This window comes from Equus quagga, chromosome 10 (genome assembly GCF_021613505.1).
Source record: "Equus quagga isolate Etosha38 chromosome 10, UCLA_HA_Equagga_1.0, whole genome shotgun sequence".
NCBI lineage: Eukaryota > Metazoa > Chordata > Mammalia > Perissodactyla > Equidae > Equus > Equus quagga.
The window spans coordinates 107,467,692-107,485,803 of NC_060276.1; the positions used below are offsets into that span (position 1 = coordinate 107,467,692).

General features: G+C 44.7%; 1 protein-coding gene across 2 annotated transcripts in view; it reads left to right on the forward strand.

Annotated features, from left to right (window-relative positions):
• MAP7D2 (MAP7 domain containing 2) overlaps positions 1–18,112 on the forward strand; it is a 101,014-nt gene that overhangs the window by 63,304 nt on the left and 19,598 nt on the right. For both annotated transcript variants that reach the window (XM_046673639.1, XM_046673640.1), the window contains 2 exons: positions 2,736–2,890; positions 4,595–4,722. In XM_046673639.1, coding sequence (XP_046529595.1) covers positions 2,736–2,890; positions 4,595–4,722 — 283 coding nt within the window. The remainder of the gene's footprint in view (positions 1–2,735; positions 2,891–4,594; positions 4,723–18,112) is intronic.

The window sequence follows — 18,112 nt, forward strand, 5'->3', positions numbered from 1 at the left end:
TGGCTTCCTTTGTACATTTCCACATGAACCTTTTCTACCTGGCCCGAGGCGTCAATTCAGGCCCAGCACAGCTCTGGCCAGTAGGATGAAGACTCAAAGCGTTCCAGGGCTGAGGCAGTATCACAATGGCCAGGGCACACACCCAAGAAGTACAATCCCAGAGGGCACATGTGTCTCCTGCAAACAAGGAGTTTACAGTGTTCAGGCACCCTAAGCAGGACATGCATTGGTCAGGCAGTACAGGCCATCACGGTGCACAGTGTGGCTTCCCACCATGGTTCCTCCTGCCGCAGGTTCTCGGTCTGGTCCGAGTGATTCCGTTCAGCCCTTATTTTCAGAGGGACTACCTGAAGTGGTCAGTTCCAAACCGTTCTGTCCGTGACACTAGTTCATCGCGTGCTGAGCACGGACTGCATGTGGAGGTGTTCTCTGGGCTCCATACGGGAGCTGGCCTGCCCCTGCCGCCTCACAGTCATACACTCACATGCGATCTGGGCTCTGCAGTCCATCTGGATCTGAAGTGCTTGCAAAGGCAGCACAGTTTTCCTTCTGGAAGAAGGGAGAGTTCCCAGGAACAGTTCTGGAAAACAAAGACCACAAATGCCCTTTCCCTCCTTTGCACCACTCTAGGTGCTGGGGTTTGTTGTTTTTCTCCATTGTTATCAGTGGGCCCCCTTCAGTAATCAAAACTTTACATTCTCTCAATCATCCTCTACTCTCGCTGGGACCTTTCATCTGAAAAGATTTAATGCAAGAAGAACAAGAGCATTTTTATAAAAAAATTTTATCCAACTTAACCAGAAAGATACATCATGTTCAGGAATTAGGACAAAATTCCGAGTTCAAAGAATTTCAAAATAGGCTTGCATACCTCTCATCTCTTTTGCCCTGCTTGTTTATCCAGTGAGCAGCCTCGAAAAGGTCAGTCCCGTCCCGAGGACAGATGTGTTGCACAAATCACCTTTCTGAGGTGTGTGTAGCGGGAGAAAGGTGAAGGAGGTCAAGTCAGGCTCTCAGTCCATTGTTACAAACTGCAACCAATTTGGAAAGTCAAACACCAGACGTCCTGTCAGCCACAGTGAGGCAGCCCCCGGAGGGGGTCAAGTCTGGTCATCGGGTGGGTGGAGGGGTCCCACTCCCTGTGAGTGCCCTTTCCCAGCTTGGAGCTTTGGCAGGAATCACAAGTTAGGAATGCACGCAGGCTCTGCATTGGAAATCGAGAGCCAAGCGGAAGCTCCAGGTCGAATGGTCCCATCAGGGAACAAGCCCTTTCCTGCGGGCAGTTGTCTTTGTCCCAGATGGTCCACCAGCATCTGTGATGTTTTCACAGGTTAAGACCCCACGGTAGGGTGTTCTATATCTGTAGTGGTCCTGGGTTGATTTTTGAAACTCCAAAAGTGTATCTCTGGAGATTGCCTCTCTTTTTATGTCTCCCTTTTTCCAGAGGCTCTATTATGCAAAAATCATCAAGTATGGAGACTTGTTCTGGTTCTAGTACTCAGACTATTCCAGCAAACCACTGGTGCCAAAGAACAAGGAGCTCATGTCCCACTCCCACTTGGAGGAGAAAACAAAAATCAAAGGTGTCACCTGTGCTGTACACTGTACTTTTTCCCTCACTTAAGCCAGCATAACGAAAAGCAGCCAGAGGATCCAGCAAGCCAACTCTTGGAGTTGGATGGGTCATCTTCAAACTCTATGGGTACTTCACCCCTCACAACTGACAGCATCTCAGCTGCTGTTTTTTAATACAGTGGATGACTCTAGCCACCAGGCACCAGAGGGTCATCATCCTCCACTCCTTTATCCTTCCTTTTCCCAAACAATGCTTTTACCATGTATCAGTGAATCAAGATCATTCTTAAGATTCCTGCTTCTGACACCAATTGTGTCAGGGGTCCTCAAGACCACCCCCAGGTTTGGTGATTGGCTAAGAGGACTCAGAGGACTCAGCGTGTGGTGGCACTCGTGGCTGTCATGTGTTACAGTGGAAGGCTGCACAGCACAATTAGCACGGGCAATTGGCACTCAGGCCAAGTCCAAAGGACACCAGGTACCAGTTTCCAAGAGTCTTCTCCCAGTGGAGTCACACAGGATGTGCCTAATTCCCTCAGCAATGAGCCGTGACAACACGTGTGAAATGTTGCCAACCAGGGAAGTTCGTTAGAGACTCAGTGCCCAGGGTTTTACTGGGGGCTGGTCATGTAGGCACCCCCTGCCAGTCACGGACCCAAATTCCAGATTCTCAGAAAGATAGCAGGTGTTCAGCATAGACCATATTGTTTGCACAGTTTAGACATTCATCAATGGTGGGAACCCTCTTGAAACCTCCGTTCCCAGATGCCAGGCAAGGGCCAACCTTGTAAGCGGGCCTCTCAAAAGACGGCAGCTAGATATGCTGTATTAACTCTTTCCTGCACAAGGAAATTGACGTTTAGAGAGGTTGAGTAACCTGCCCAAGGTGATCCAGCTATTAGGTGACAGTGCTAGATCTGTCTGGCTCCAAAGCCCAGACTTTGAACTTCTAAAATGAACTGGACTCTTGAGCATTGAGTATGGAAGTCTTCTAAGGTAGGGTTCATTCTGCATACACTAGAAAATGTATGGTGGTATTTGGAAAATGTGGGTTGCACATGTCACATTTTAACAGAAATGTGTCTTCTTGACTCCCTGCTCCCCCAACTTTTTCCCTCTGTGCTCCCTGTCTCTCTGGCTGTTATACTATAACTCTCTAGTATCCTATGCCTGTCCTCGTATAGCTCCTGCTGGCCCTCTTAAATCTTCCTATAAGTCTTCTCCCACTCGGAACACTGAGAGGAAGAAGACCACATCTACATCTGGCGCAGGAGATGCTGGGAAAGGAGCCCCTGCAGGAGCGGAGGCCTCGCCGGTAGGTGTAAACCCTCTCACTCACCCCTCGGGGCTGGCTTATCTGACACTGATTCCTCCCTGCACTTGACCTGGCGTCTCTGTTTCCGTCAGTCTCCAGGGGCTGCTTAAGGGGCCGATTTGATTTAAAATTTCACTCAGCCTTTGAAAATCGTTTAACTTTTTGCACCCTCCTAAATCTTAGTGCCTTGTAGCAAATTCCTAAAAACCTTGTCCTCGTTATAGCCTGCCCTCCAGAGGACAGGAGTCAGAAGGAATGTTTCAAGTGTCACTGCTTCTTTAAGGATGTCTGAGTCTGGGCCAGTTGGCCTCCAAAGGCAACTAGAACTGAGGTTCTAGGTCAACCTTCATCCACAACAGTGGCCTTTAAACATTTTTGACGTCACACTGACAATATCAGTGAAAAAAAAAGTTGAGCAGTTACCGCCAATTATGTATATTTACTTAGAAATTATACATACCATACTAATTTTGTTAGTTGTCACTTGCTATGACACAAATTACCCCAAACGTTAGCAGCTTGAAACAAATGTTCACTACGTCACTGGTTCTTTGGGTCAGAAATTGAGGATGGCTTAGCTGGGTGGCTCTGGTTCAGGGTCTGTCATGAGGGTGTGGCTAGGATGATGGCCAGGGCTGCGCTCACCTGAGAGCTTCGCTGGGGCTCTTCCAGGACGGCTCACTCACGTGGCTCTTGGCTGGAGGCCTCAGTTCCTTACTACATGGACCTCTTCATACAGCTGCTTGAGTGTCCAAGTGACATGGCAGCTGGCTGCTTCCCCCAGAGTGAGAGATCTGAGAGACCGAGCAAGGGGGAAGCTGCAACGCCTTTTAAGCTCCAGTCTCAGATGTTGCACACCATCACTTCTGTCATATGCTATTCATTAAGAGCAAGTCACTAAGACCAACCTACACTCAAGGGGAAGGGAACTGAGTTCCACCTGTTGAAGGGAGGGACATCAAATGACATGTGGAGTTATTTTAAAACCATGATGTTACTGTACTATTGGGCATTTATTTTATATCACCCCATTTATTTTTTAAATCCACTGTGGCCCTGAGGTTCTCCCATGAGAAGTGAATATTTCAGACCCTTGAGTTTTACTGTAGGGTGGATTACTGTGGAAGGGGGCTGATGTATGTGGGTGTGGGGGCCAGAGGAGGATTTGCTACAGAAAAGTGTGATAGGAAGAGATGGGAACCACCCTTGTGGAGTGCACTGCGGGCCAGGCACTGAGGCCCATGCCTCCTGCCTCCTGCCGAGGGAGGCCATAGAGAAGACCTGGAGGGGTGGGTGGGGTTGCAGTCCCATTACACTGGTAGGGGCCACAGCCACTGTCTTGGGTGTTATAACCACATTTGCACTTACCTGTGACTTTTTTATAGTGCTTGTATATCTTTGTAGTCTGTCCAGTTTCTGTATATCCAGGACCATAATATGGTTCTGTTGTTAGCTCTTTGCAGGGTAACAAGGAGAAGGAAATCTTTGCATTTAGAAGCTCAAGGTATTTTTTTTAACTGAATGACCTAAATACGATGACCTTGTGGTGCTTCCCTGCAAAGATTCACGTTGTGGGAAGCACTATGGCTTTGTTTGGATCCTTCTGAAAGAGTGTGTGAGTCACTTCCATCTGAGGTATTTTTAGAAATTATAGAAGCATTGCCACTCGTGGGCCATGGCTGTCCTATTCTGTGTCCTCTACAGACAGAGAAGATGAAGAGGGGGCCACGAACAACAACTTCCATTCCCACTGTGGGCCTCGGGTCCCCTCTGAGAAGATGTGAGTTTCCAGGAGGCATTTCTAAGAGGTCATCTTCTCCCGTGACATTGAAGTAAGCATCTTTCCCCTTTGCCACCGTTGGACAATTAAAGCAGTTTGGTGGGGCTCTGTGTGGTGCAGCATGTGCCTCCTGCTCCCCAGTGAGGCATGGCCAGCCCTAAGAGGCGAGCAGGAGGCATGCTGGACTTTCAGGTTACCTCGTTCACTCTCTGTGTATCTTCTGGGTAAATGGTGGGCTCGTAAGGGATTTGTCATCCGGTAAATACAGGACTCTGATTTACTGAGATAACCCATTCAGCATTTTTCTCTTCCGTTCTGCTTTTCTGGCATTCTCCTTCTTTCTCCTTCACCTGCATCTGGAGTGAAGTGATTTCATTGTGCTTGGGCACTTGAGCTTGCTCGCGTGCGCTCTCTCTCTCTACCTTTTTCTCTCATCTATCTCTTAAACAGAAAGGCAATCATAACTTGTCAGCCACCACCAGCAGTATGTTTTTTTTTAATGTAACCATTATATTTTTTTGGTAAGAATTGGATGAACTCGCCAATGAGACTGTGTAACTGAAAAACAAATTTATACTGTGTGACCACTGTCTTAAGTCATTAAAGTATTTTACTGATAGTAATTAACAAGAATGACTCACTGGGTAACTTCATTCAGCAGTAGTATGGGAACGTCTTCAGCAGTACTGAGAGAGAAAGAAAAATATGATTTTAATTTGGGAAAATATGAAGCACTTTTTTTTTTTGAGGAAGATTAGCCCTGAGCTAACATCTGCTGCCAATCCTCCTCTTTTTGCTGAGGAAGACTGGCCCTGAGCTAACATCCGTGCCCATCTTCTTCTACTTTATATGTGGCACAGCATGGCGTGCCAAGCGGTGCCATGTCCGCACCCAGGATCCGAACCGGCGAACCCTGGGCCGCCAAAGCGGAACGTGCGAACTTAACCACTGTGCCACCAGGCAGGCCCCGGAAGCTCTTTTTTTATATAGAAAGTTATATAAACTCTTTATATAGAGAGAATCATATAAAGCTTGTTTAGTGCATCAGTTTGGTTCAGAGAATGTAAGATAAAACACAAATTTGATGAACACTTGGAAATATGTTAAAAAAATATTTCAAAGTGACGTTAGCTTATTTCTGACTTGTTGCTTTCTAACAAAGATTTTTTTCACTATTATTTTGCTCAGAGATTGCTATGGTTTTTATGGACTACTACTACCTGCTATGGATGTATCCATCTTGCATGAGGAAAATCCTCCATAGCGCCTTGCTGAATTAATAGCATCTTGGTCGCTTTTTTTTTTTTTTTTTTTAAGTCCGTTGCATCCTTCTTTGCCCATATTGCCTGTCTTTGATTATAGTATTGCTCTCTTGCAAACTCTAAATCTGTTAGGTGGGCTGTAAGGTCTCTATTTGTCTTTATTATTTCTGAGCCTTCCATTCACATGTCACTACTCTAGTGTTAGTTTGGGATATTGACATTAACAAAAAGAAAAGCCTGTTCATACTAGAGTTTTTCCAGATCCCACCCCTCTCTTTCCTGGATATTGACTTATGGTCCCTGCATGGATAGTAGCTGGCAAGTTTCATCATCATCATTGTAAATTTCTCTAAGGCAAACAAGAGGGTTGTTACCCTCTATAGAGAGGAGAATTTGATTTTTGGAAGCAAGCTCATGATGGGCACTGTTGCTATTTCTTTAAAGTTGAAAATCTTGAAGATTGTGTTTCAGGAACTATTTTGTATTTTAAATAACACATCATCTGAGTTTTATAAAATCTCTCTCTGACCAAAGAGACTTGAACAAAACCTAGACTTTTCTATGCAGTTCAACTTAGAGAAATATTTAAAATTTCCACTCTATCCAAAACAGTAATGGGCGTCTAGTAGTTGCTTCATAAATATTTATGGAATGAATAAATGTAAGTCACTGTGCCAGATGCTTCAGAGAATCCCCAAATGAGTGGGACAGTCTCCACTTGAAGGGACCCCAGGTGAGGTAGGAGGGAGATGTGGATGCAGATGAGGACAGTTTCAGGCCTAGTCCAGAGAGAGAGCAGCCCAACTTGAGCTGCTCAGCTCAGCTGTCATCCTCTCCAGAACCAGCCAAAGCTGAATTCGCCCCCTTCCCTGTGCTCACAGAGCGTCGTATGCATACCTCTATTAGTCATGTATTCATTCATCAAGTACCTGACCTACTCTGTGTCCGGTGCTCTTCTCAGCCTTCAGGGAGCTTACCTAACAGTGAACAGCGAATATACTACCAGGTGGTGATCAGTTCTGTGAAGAAAAATAAAACCAAGTCAGATGACAGTGAATGGTGGAGGGGAGTAGCTAGATAAGGTGGTCAAGAAAGGCTTCTCTAAGGAGGTGACCTTTGAGCAGAGCCTGCGAGAGGTGAGGGAGCAGGTCAGCTCCGTCTGTGCCTCATTGTGCTGTGTTCTCTCTTGCCAGACTGCTATGAGGGTGGGCACCGACTCCATTTATTGTTGCACAGCACATGCTTAATATGTGTCCGTGGGATGAAAGCAAGCAAGGAAGGAGAAGCTGGAGGGCAGGAGTGGGCTCGCCTGGCAGGTTTGGGAAATGTCAGGACCAAACCTGCCCAAGGACTCTGGCCTCCTCTTTCCTTCTGGGCCATTCATCGGTTTATTCTCCCACTGCTCGGTTCCTCAGATGTTCTCTTTTCTGGGCTGTGGATTTCACTTGGGGAATTTTTAAAGGCTAAGGGATGCCATCTTTGATACTGTGTTGCAGGATATTCCTGATACTTCAGCAAAGAGAAATTAATGTCATGGCCTTTATTTTCAGAGCCCCATTCATGTCATTTGTAGTGTAGGCAGGAAAAATAGCAAACTCTAACACAGCAGGACTTCCTTGTGTACTGTCAAAACTACCACTTCTCCTCAAGTGGTGCCCTGGGGTAGAAGTTGCTTGGATACCTCTAAATCAGAATTCCAGAGTCCAGAGGTCTAAGGAGAAGCAAATGTTTCTTGATTTTAAAATGTTCAGAAAGAAAGAAAGTTTCTCCCTGGGTGAAAATTAGTGGCTGAATCACACTGGGTATGGACCAGGTCTGAGAAAGTAGGCAGTCAGGTAGACCATAAGTAAATTCTGAAAATCCAGCAAAACTATACAGCACTGAAAAAGAATGGACTGCAGCTGTCCACAACCAGTGGGTAAATCTCAGTAATGTAGTGCCAGGTGGAAGAATGAAGTTGTAGAAGAATGTCAGCAGCGTAATTCCATTTATTTTGAGTTCCCAGATGTGCAAAACTAAACAATGTGGGGTGGTTTTTTTTGGTGAGGAAGATTGGCCCTGAGCTAACATCTGTTGCCAACCTTCCTCTATTTTGTATGTGGGATGCTGCCACAGCGTGGCTTGATGAGCAGTGTGTAGGTCCACTCCCAGGATCCAAATGCGTGAACCCCTGGCCACTGAAGCGGAGTGCGCAAACTTAACCACTATACCACTGAGCCTGCCCCAACAATGTGTTTTTAAGAATATAAATGTGGTAAAATGATTTTTAGAAAAAGTAAGAAAACGGCAAACATAAAATGCAGAGTGATGAAGGCCTCTGAGTGTGGGAGGGAGCACACGGGAGATCCTGCCATAATTATCATGTCTTTCCTTTGAACTAGTTGGTTGGTGTGTGAGCATTTGTTATATCACTGTTCATACCTTTTGTTATAAATATTTTTGTATATTCTTTTTTTGTATATTCTTTTCAATATTGAAGAAAGATGAAAAAGAAACACTTGATTTTTAAAATGGTGTCACACAAAATAAACCCCGACCAAAGTGGCATTTTCAGCCTTCCCTCTGCAGACCAAGTGTATGATCTTTAAAGCACACTGGAAGTGACGTGACTTTGAACGGGGGCTTAGTCCCTTTGAACTCCCATCCAGAAACCCAGACAGGTCATGTGATGAATGGCTCTGACAGTGCATTCTTTTCCAGGATCTCAGATAAATGAAGCCACTGTTGGGTGGCTGTGCATATTAATGGCATTGCTCTTTTAAGCGTTTGAGTTTATTTTCATTGTTGGCATTGTCGGGTACTTGTATGGGTTTTAGAAAACTGGCTTCAGCAACACTCTCAAAGAGGTGGATAGAGCATAGCTTTCTTTTTGTAACCTAGAGAGAGGAAATCAAGTGTGGCCGAGTGAATTTCCCAGCCTGTCTCTGCCTCTGAGTGTTGGTGCTGCCTGTACTCCAAGTTCTTCAGTGTGAAATATTCTCGAATGGTTTCAAGTTCTTAGAAATATATTCTAAGTCAGTTGCGTCATTATGACGGGGAATGTTTTGGTTATGTGTTGCTGCTGTAACAAACTCTGCAAAATTTAGAGACATAAAACTATTTGTTATTAATTCTCACAAGTCTGTGACTTGGGCTTACTGGGAGGGTCTCTCTTGGGGTCTCTTGTGTGATTGTTCTGTGGGTTGTCTTGGGCTCACTGGACGATTCTCACCTGGGGTCTTCCATGCGCTTATGATCCAGTGTCAGCTGGGACTGCAGGATCCTAGGGCTCAACTGAGCTGGAGGTCTGAGATGGCCTATTCACCTGGCTGGCAGTGGATGCTAGCTGTTGACTGGAGCTCAGCTGGGGCTGTCAACTAGAATAGAATGCCCACATGTAGCTTCTCCATAGGATTTAGGTGTCTCATACATAGCATGGCAGCTGGTTTCTAAGGGTGAGTGTCCCCAAGAGTGAGTATTTCCTGGGACAGGAAGCAGAAGCTACCAGATCAGTTAAGGACTGTGCCCTGAATTGGTGCAGCATTCTTTCTTTGCTGTCTTTTATTGGTCAAAGCAATCGGGCCAACCCAGATTCGAGGGGATGGAAAACTAAACTCAAAAGATCATGCAGGATGGGAAGAGATATTATCATGCCATGTTTGGAAAATACAGTCTGCCAAAGATAATCACTTTCAGAGATCGCTCATACCTAAAATCAATTTTGCATCAGGAACCTAGGTTAATTTCACTTTATCATGCATTGAAAACAAAACAGATAATCTATATGAGGAAAAAAATGAAGACAAAGTTGTCTGGATGGCCCAAATTAGTGCCTCCCACTCAGAATTACAAGCTTATGGAAAACTCCTGAAGCCAGCCTATTCCTTTGGTGTTTGAGGACATTTGAGTGGTCCTTACCAGGCGCCATTCCTCTAGGCTTCTCTGGCAGATGTGTGGTGTGGGTATCTCTGCCCACAGATGAGCGACTACAGTGGATCAAGGCCCCCGCATTGACAATTCAACTGTTGTTTTTGCCACCACCATCGTTCTCAAATAGGCTTTTACATTCTAACCTGAAAATTTTCTTGAAAAAGATAATTGAAAATGTTAAGTTATACGCCCTCCTCACAGCTGTATTTATATGTTCACCCAGTCTGTAGTCTTATATTTTTTGGTCCAACTAGAGGATAATTTGAGTTTAGACCAATGTTTAAAAGCCTTTTTATTTTGAAATCATTTCAACCCTGCAGAAGAATTGCAAGACTAGAACAAAGAACTCATGTATACCTTTCATTCCGTTAACTTTTAGCCACATTTACTTTATCATTCCCATCCCCGTCTCACTCTCGTTCAGTCTCCATAGACACACACAGACAGCCGCCCGTGCGTACACACACACACACAGCTTTTTCCCAGAACGATTTGAGAGTAAGTTAGAGACATCAGCCCCCTTTACCCCTAAGAATGAAGACTTTCTTTTGTATAACCACCGTACAATTGTGAAAATCAGAAAATTTAACGTTGACACAATATTGTTACTTAATTCACAATCTGTATGCAACTTTTGCCGGTTGTCCCAATGAGACCCTTGATAGTGTTTTTTTCCTGGTCCAGGATCCAACCCAGGGTCCCACATTGCATTTAACTGTCTTGTCTTCCTTAGTCTCCTTTAACTTGGAACAGGTCTTCAGCCTTTCTTCTTCATGACCTTTTTTAAAGAGCATTTTAAAGAGACATTTTTAAAGAGCACAAGCCAGTTATTTTGAGGACTGTCCTTCAGTTTGGGTCGGTCTGCTGTTTCCTCATGGTTAGACTCAGGTTGTGTATTTGGGGCAGGAATCTCATGGAAGGGATGTTGGTTCCTTCTCAGTGCATCATATCAGGAGGCCATGACGGCGTGTTGTTTCTTACTGGTGATGGTAACTTTGGTCACTGGGTTAAGGTGGTATCCACAGGTTTCTCTGTATAAACTTGCTTTTTCCTTTCTGGGATGAATAAACTGTGATCATAAACATAGACTTTTCAGAATGTTGGCCAAGCTGTGCTGACAGGTGGACAGACCTCTCCCATCCATGGGTAGGCTGTGTTCACCATGTCTGGAGTCAAGTGGCTTTGGAGAAAACAGAGCTAAATTCCAGGATGTGGAGCAAAAATGTCCTTTGGGGTTCACCTTTGCAGTGAACTCAAGTTTAGAAGCGTCACAGCCCTCTCCTGAGAGTTATTCTTGCTGCTCTTCTCACAGAGGTGTTTGTTCATATTTCCTGCCAGTCATGGAACCTCAAAGGTTTATATAATCCTGTCTTGTGCACCAGGAAGACTTATTTTCACCTACACAACAAAACTTGTAAATCCCCTTTGTTAGATTTTTAATCATTGGAGGTACTGAACTTTTAAAAATCAAAGTGGAAAAGCTATAAAAAGCAAGATGAAGAATCAAATGACTTGGGTGCCAGCCCTGGCTCTCTCGTTTGTTTACATCTCTTGGGAAAGGTCATTTAAGCACTTCAGACTTTGGCTTTCTTATCTGAAATATGGTTAATAGTAATTTCCCACCTACCTCGCTGGGTTATTGTGGCAATCAAATAGACCTTTATTAAATAGATGAGAAAGTACTTAAAAATGAAACTCTGTGAAAGCACAGTGAGTTCCCCTGATTAATTCGTGTTTCATTTCTTTCATCAGCCAAGATACCTATCTCTAGGAAATTGGAAAAGAATAGCTTTGCCAGACTTTGTTTGGCTTGCAGTAGTGTGAGCAGGGCTGGCCAGAGAGGCCTTGCGGCCTGCTAGACCAACATTGCCTGGTTCAAGATGCAGGCACCCGGCCGAGTGCTAAATCCATGCTGTGAAGTGGTGAGGCAGGATGAGCAGGAAACTACAAACAGGAAGATAAAATCGGGAACTTCTAAGACTGTATTCTGTATTTTGGTCACTCACTGTTAAAAAAAAAATCTATGACTTGCCTACACTTCCCTAATTTGAAGGTCACATTTGTATGTGCACGCACGCACGCGTGTGTGTGTGTTTTCTAGTTTATTCTGTTTATTGAACAGGGGCTGGGATAGAGGAGTATAAACAGACTTCTTAATATATTGAGTTTTATCTCAAATGATCCACCCTTATTTCTCAGGTAGAAATTATTTTTAAATGTGTGCTCATGGGTAATTGGCCTAGCTTTATTTAGAATAGAACCTAACAGTCAGTGGTGTGAACAGAACCTACGTGTGACTGTTCTCTTAAAGCAAGGTGGAGCAAGGCTGCTAATGGCTGTGCTGACCTGAGACTCTGAACCTCCCCACCCAGGCCAGTTCACCCTTTTCTCCACGGGATCATAGTCCTGCCCTGCGTTTCCATCTATGGGCTCCATGTACACTGATTGAGGGTGTGACTTCATCACGCTCCATTCCTTTCTGATAGCCATTTAAACTAGACCCAGGGGTCGTGTTGAGATCCAGATGCTGGCTTTCTGGCTACTAAGGCTGGACTATAGAATGGATTGCACCTGCAGCCCATTCAGGCCTCTTACCCACTACTCCCAGGCCAGCCCTGGGGACCCTCATGGTGGGAGTCGTGTCTGCAGAAGAGCTCCTCATCCATCTACCCATTCATGGGCAGAGGTGCCAGCACACTGCAGGCCCCTGGGGCAGAGCCCGCCTCTCTAGGCACTGCTTAGAGAAGCTCAGAATGTGGGCTCGCTGCAGGCAGGTCCCAGAGGGAATGAGAATGGACTGGGCTGCGTGCGCCCAGCAGTTTTGCTCAGTCTCGCCAATCAGAGAAATCATGCCTCACTCCTTGGGGAGGAGGATGAGGGCAAGGAAGACGAGCAGATGGCTTTTTGCTGGTCCTTCCAGTACCAGAAATTCCTATTTAATGAGTCAAGGTAGGAATGCTTACAGGAGGAGAAAACGTTTCCGTCTGCATCACCTACCGTAAAATAGGAGTCTTTCCTATTGCCTCTCTCTCCACATCCCAAATCCAGGGGTAATTCTTCGCTGTTCCCTGCCCCTACACTGTGGTTGGACCAGAGCTGCACATAGTGTGCACAGGATATTCCAGGGAGGAGGGGGCGGGTTTTGCTCTTCACAAGGCATTAGACCAGGTCCCTTGAGACACCCTCCTGGCAGTTAGAGCAACATTACAGCCCTGGACGACAGCATGAAAGGAGGGCATTGCCAAGCAAAAGATTTCCTGCCATATGTTTGTACAGGTTATTTGAACCTAAACACAGGTTTTTGCCGCTGAATGGAAAACTCTGCTCAGTGGAGCACTGTCATCATGAGGGAGCAGGGCTTGTGGTTTCCCGTTACAGTTCTTCCTCCTGGCTTTGTTAGTTCTTGTCTGTAAGGATAATTCAGATTTTTATTTTTTCATATGTTTAATCAACACCAATATCTAACAGCTTATAAGGTGCTTACTCTGTGCCAGTTCTGAAATGGAGATCTGGGGATCTTGGTGCCCCGCTCAGGCTTAACCACCATTGCAACACAGCAAGTAGGTCAGAGTTGTGAGAAGTGGAGTCAGGGAGGCATGGGTTCCGTCCACAGCTCCGTGGCTTATTTAACCTCTCTAAGCCCAGTTTCCTCATCAGTAAAGTGACCCTAATAATAGTACCTGTGTCATACTGGTTTTCGACAACTGAAAGATGCACGTATACACACGTACATACCCAAGTATGTGTATATATACACTTAGCACAATGGCCGGTGTGTAGACAGCACTCAGGAAGCATGGACGTAGTTTTGGAAGGTGTTAAAGGAAGTCTGAGCTCCAGATCATTGCGGGAAGGATATAGACATGACTGTCAGAGCACATAAGGCACTAATAATTGCCTCTCGAGCTAAAGCTCTCAGGAAGCCCATAGGCGTGCCTCAGGGTCACCATGGGGATTAGGACACTGCCCCTCCACCCAGAGCAACTCCACTTTTATCTGCTTTATACACATAGAAGGTGTATGGGGGTGGCTGTATGTATGCCTCACCTCGGTGGTTGTCAGCTGGGGGCGATCTTCCCCCTGAGGGGACATTTGACAATGTCTAGAGACGTTTTTGGTTGTCACAACCTGGGAATGGGAGCAGAAATTGCTACTGGCATCTAGTGGGTAGAGACCCACTAGGGATGCTGCTAAACATTCTACAGTGCACAGGACCACTCTGCAACAAAGAATGATCCAGCCCCAAATGTCAGTAATGGCAGGGTTGAATGAATACATATGCATACATATATGAAGGGGCAGGAGGATTCTGTGCACCACTTTATAAGAGTCTAGGAGCAAAATTAGAAAACCAGGGTTATGTAGTATCTCTGAAAAGAAACATCTAGTTGCTGAGTGGACCCTTAGGAATGGTGGGCCTGAGTCAGAGCAGACTGCCAGAGAGGGGCAGACAGCCCACCCTGGAAGTGGGATCCAGACTGATTCCATCTCAGTAAAATAGTTGATGCTGAAACAACTGCATTGTAAAAATTCAAATCAAGTTCAAATTGTGTTCATTAGGTTGAGTGATCACACCACTGTGTGGCTCTCAGTCTGTCTTTGACTGAGAGAACGTCTCCTGGGCACCTGGAGCTGGCCTTTTAGCATAAGAGTATCATTGGAAAACCAGCCTGCCTCTTACCCAATCCACATACCACTTAAGGATGATTCCAACTCAAGGCTAAGTTTAATATTGATCTGATCATATTTTTTCCTTACTAGCAGGATCTAATTAGATAACTGTTTAAGCCTCTGGTGAGCAATTGGCCTTTAACATTAGGTTGAGTTGCCATTTTTATTGCTGTTGCTATAGGTCAGAAACAGTTGAATGGAGGCATACTTTGTGTTCTTGCACTTCACTTTATTGTGCTTCACAGATACTGTGTTTTTCACAAATTGAAGGTTTGTGGCAACCCCATGTCGAGCAAGTCTATTGGCGCCATTTTTCCAACACTTGCTCACTTCATGTGTCTGTGTCACATTTTGGTAATTCTCACAATATTTCACACTTTTTCATTATCGTTATATTTGTTATGATGATCTGTGATCAGTGATCTTTGATGTTACTATTGTAATCGTTTTCGGGTGCCACAAACTGTGCCCACATAAGATGGAAAATCTAATTGATAAATGTTATGTGTATTCTGACTGGTCCACCAACCAGCCGTTCCTCCGTCTCTCTCCCTCTTCTCAGGCCTCCCTGTTCCCCGAGACATAACAATATTGAAATTAAGCCAATTAATAACCCTATGGTGGCCTCTAAGTGTTCAAGTGAAAGGAAGAATCACACATCTCTCACTTTAAATCAGAAGCTAGAAATGATCAAGCTTAGTGAGGAAGGCATGTCAAAACCTGAGATAGGATGAAAGCCACGCCTCTTGTACCAGTTAGCCAAGGTGTGAATGCAAAGGAAAAATTCTTGAAGGAAATTAAAAGTGCTACTCTGGTGAGCACACGAATAAGAAAGCGAAACACTCTACAGCCATACCACCCTGAACACACCTGAGCTCGTTTGATCTCAGAATCTAAGAAAGCGAAGCAGCGTTATTGCTGATAGGGAGAAAGTTTTAGTGGTCTGAATAGAAGATCAAACCAAGTACAGCATTCCCTTAAGCCAAAACCTAATCCAGAGCAAGGCCCTACATCTCTATGAAGGCTGAGAGAGGTGAGGAAGCTGCAGAGGAAAAGTTTGAAGCTAGCAGAGGTTGCTCCGTGAGGTTTAAGGAAAGAAGCCATCTCCATAACATAAAAGTGCCAGGTGAAGCAGCAAGTGCTGATGGAGAAGCTGCAGCAAGTTCTCCAGAAGATCCAGCTGAGATCGTTAACGAAGGTGGCTGCACTAAGCGACAGATGTTCAATGTAGACAGAACAGCCTTCCATTGGAAGAAGATGCCATCTGGGACTTTCACAACTCGAGAGAAGTCAATGTCTAGCTTCAAAGCTTCAAATGATAGCCTGACTCTCTTGTTAGAGGCTAATGCAGCTGGTGACTTTAAATTAAGCCCGTGCTCATTACCATTCCAAAAATCCTAGAGCATTTAAGATTTAGGCTAATCTACTCTGCTTGTGCTCTATAAATGGAAAAACAAAGCCTGGATGGCTGCACATCTGTTTACAACACGGTTTACTGAATATTTTAAGCCCACTATTCAGATCTGCTCAGAAAAAGAAAATTCCTTTCAGATATTACTGCTCATTGACAATGCACGTGGTCACCCAAGAACTCTGATGGAGATGTACAAGATGAATGCTGTTTTCACGCCTGCTAACACAACATCCATTCTGTAGCCCATGGATCAAGGAGTAATTCTGACTTTCAAGTCTTAAGAAGTGTATTTTGTAAGGCTACAGCTGCCATAGATAGTGACTCCTCTGCTGGATCCGGGCAAAGTGGATGGAAAACCTCTGGACAGGAGTCACCATTCTACATGCTGTTGAGAATATTTGTGATCCATGGGAAGAGGTCAAAATATCACCGTTAATAGGACTTTGGAAGAAGTTGATTCCAGTCCTCATGGATGACTTTGAGGGGTTCAAGACTTCAGTGGAGAAAGCAACTGCAGATGTGGTGGAAATAGCAAGAGAACTAGAATTAGAAGTGGAGCCTGAAGATATGACTGAATTGCTGCATTCTCATGATGAAACTTTAATGGGTGTTGCTTCTTACGGATGAGCAAAGAAAGTGGTTTCTGGAATTGGAATCTACTCCTGGTGAAGATGCTGTGAAGATTGTTGAAATGACTACAAAGGATTTAGAATATGACATAAACTTAGTTGATTCAGCAGTGGCAGGGTTTGAGAGGATTGACTCCAATTTTGAAAGAAATTCTGTTCTGGGTAAAATGGTATCAAACAGCATCGCGTAGTCCAGAGAAATCATTCATGAAAGAAAAAATCAGTCAACGCAGCAAACTTCATTGTTGTCTTATTTTAAGAAATTGCCACAGCCACCCCAACCTTCAGCAATCACCACCCTGATCAGTGTAGGTGTACATCAAGGGCAAGACCCTTCACTAGTTGGGGTCGGCCCTGTGGCGCAGCGGTTAAGTTCACACATTCCGCTTCTCGGTGGCCCAGGGTTTGCTGGTTCGCATTCCGGGTGTGGACATGGCACCGCTTGGCAAAAGCCATGCTGTGGCAGGTGTCCCACATATAAAGTAGAGGAAGATGGGCACGGATGTTAGCTCAGGGCCAGGCTTCCTCAGCAAAAAGAGGAGGACTGGCAGATGTTAGCTCAGGGCTAATCTTCCTCAAAAAAAAAAAAAAAGACCCTTCACCAGCAAAAAGATTATGACTTGCTGAAGCTTCAGATTATGGTTAGCATTTTTTAGCAACAAAGTATTTTTAAATTAAGATATGTACATTTTTTAGACATAATGCTATTATACACATAATAGGCTATGGTATATTATAAACATAACTTTTATATGCATTGGGAAACGAAAAAATTCATGTGACTCGCTTTATTGCAATATTCGCTTTATTGCAGTGGTCTGGAACTGAGCCTGCAATGTGTCTGAGGTATGCTTGTTTTAGCAATTTCATATGGTTCGACCTGCTACAGGATTGAGAGTGACAATTTGTAATTTGTGTAGAGGTTACTTTATGTTCTTCTTACAGGAACTCTGTACAAATGCCACATCCCTGTGTGAAATTCTGGGTTAACTTGGCATCTGAAGCTTGGCTATGTCAGAGAAGGAGAAATTCTCCCTTCTACCCTTCTTGTGTTCTTACGGCTGGACTAATAATAAAATGGACACAAGACTGATTAACAGGAGAAAAACCCAATTTAATTATGTGCACATAGGAGAATCATGAAAATGATGCTCTCTGAGATGGGCAAAACAGGCTGTGTTTATATCTTTTTACATAAAGAAACAATAAATTTGTGAGGAATCACAGGACAAAGAAACTTAGGTTTGAGGTACGTAATTAGTAAGGAATTGACGCAGAGCCCAGGCTTGAGGTAGTAAATTAGCAAGGTTTGTTTCTGCAGCCTTCTCACCCGGAATCCCTCAGCTCTGGTGATAAGGACGCAGGGAGAGTGCCTTCCCCAGGGGAGATGGATTTCCTGCTTTCAGGTGAAGCAGAGAGAGGAGGGTCAAAAATGATTTTTTCCTGCATTGGCTGCTTCTCAAATAACTTTAATTCGAAACAGTCAATATACCATTGTGGGATAATTTGGGGTGGCCTGTCCTGGGCCCCAGCAGCTGTTACCTACATCAGTAGCAC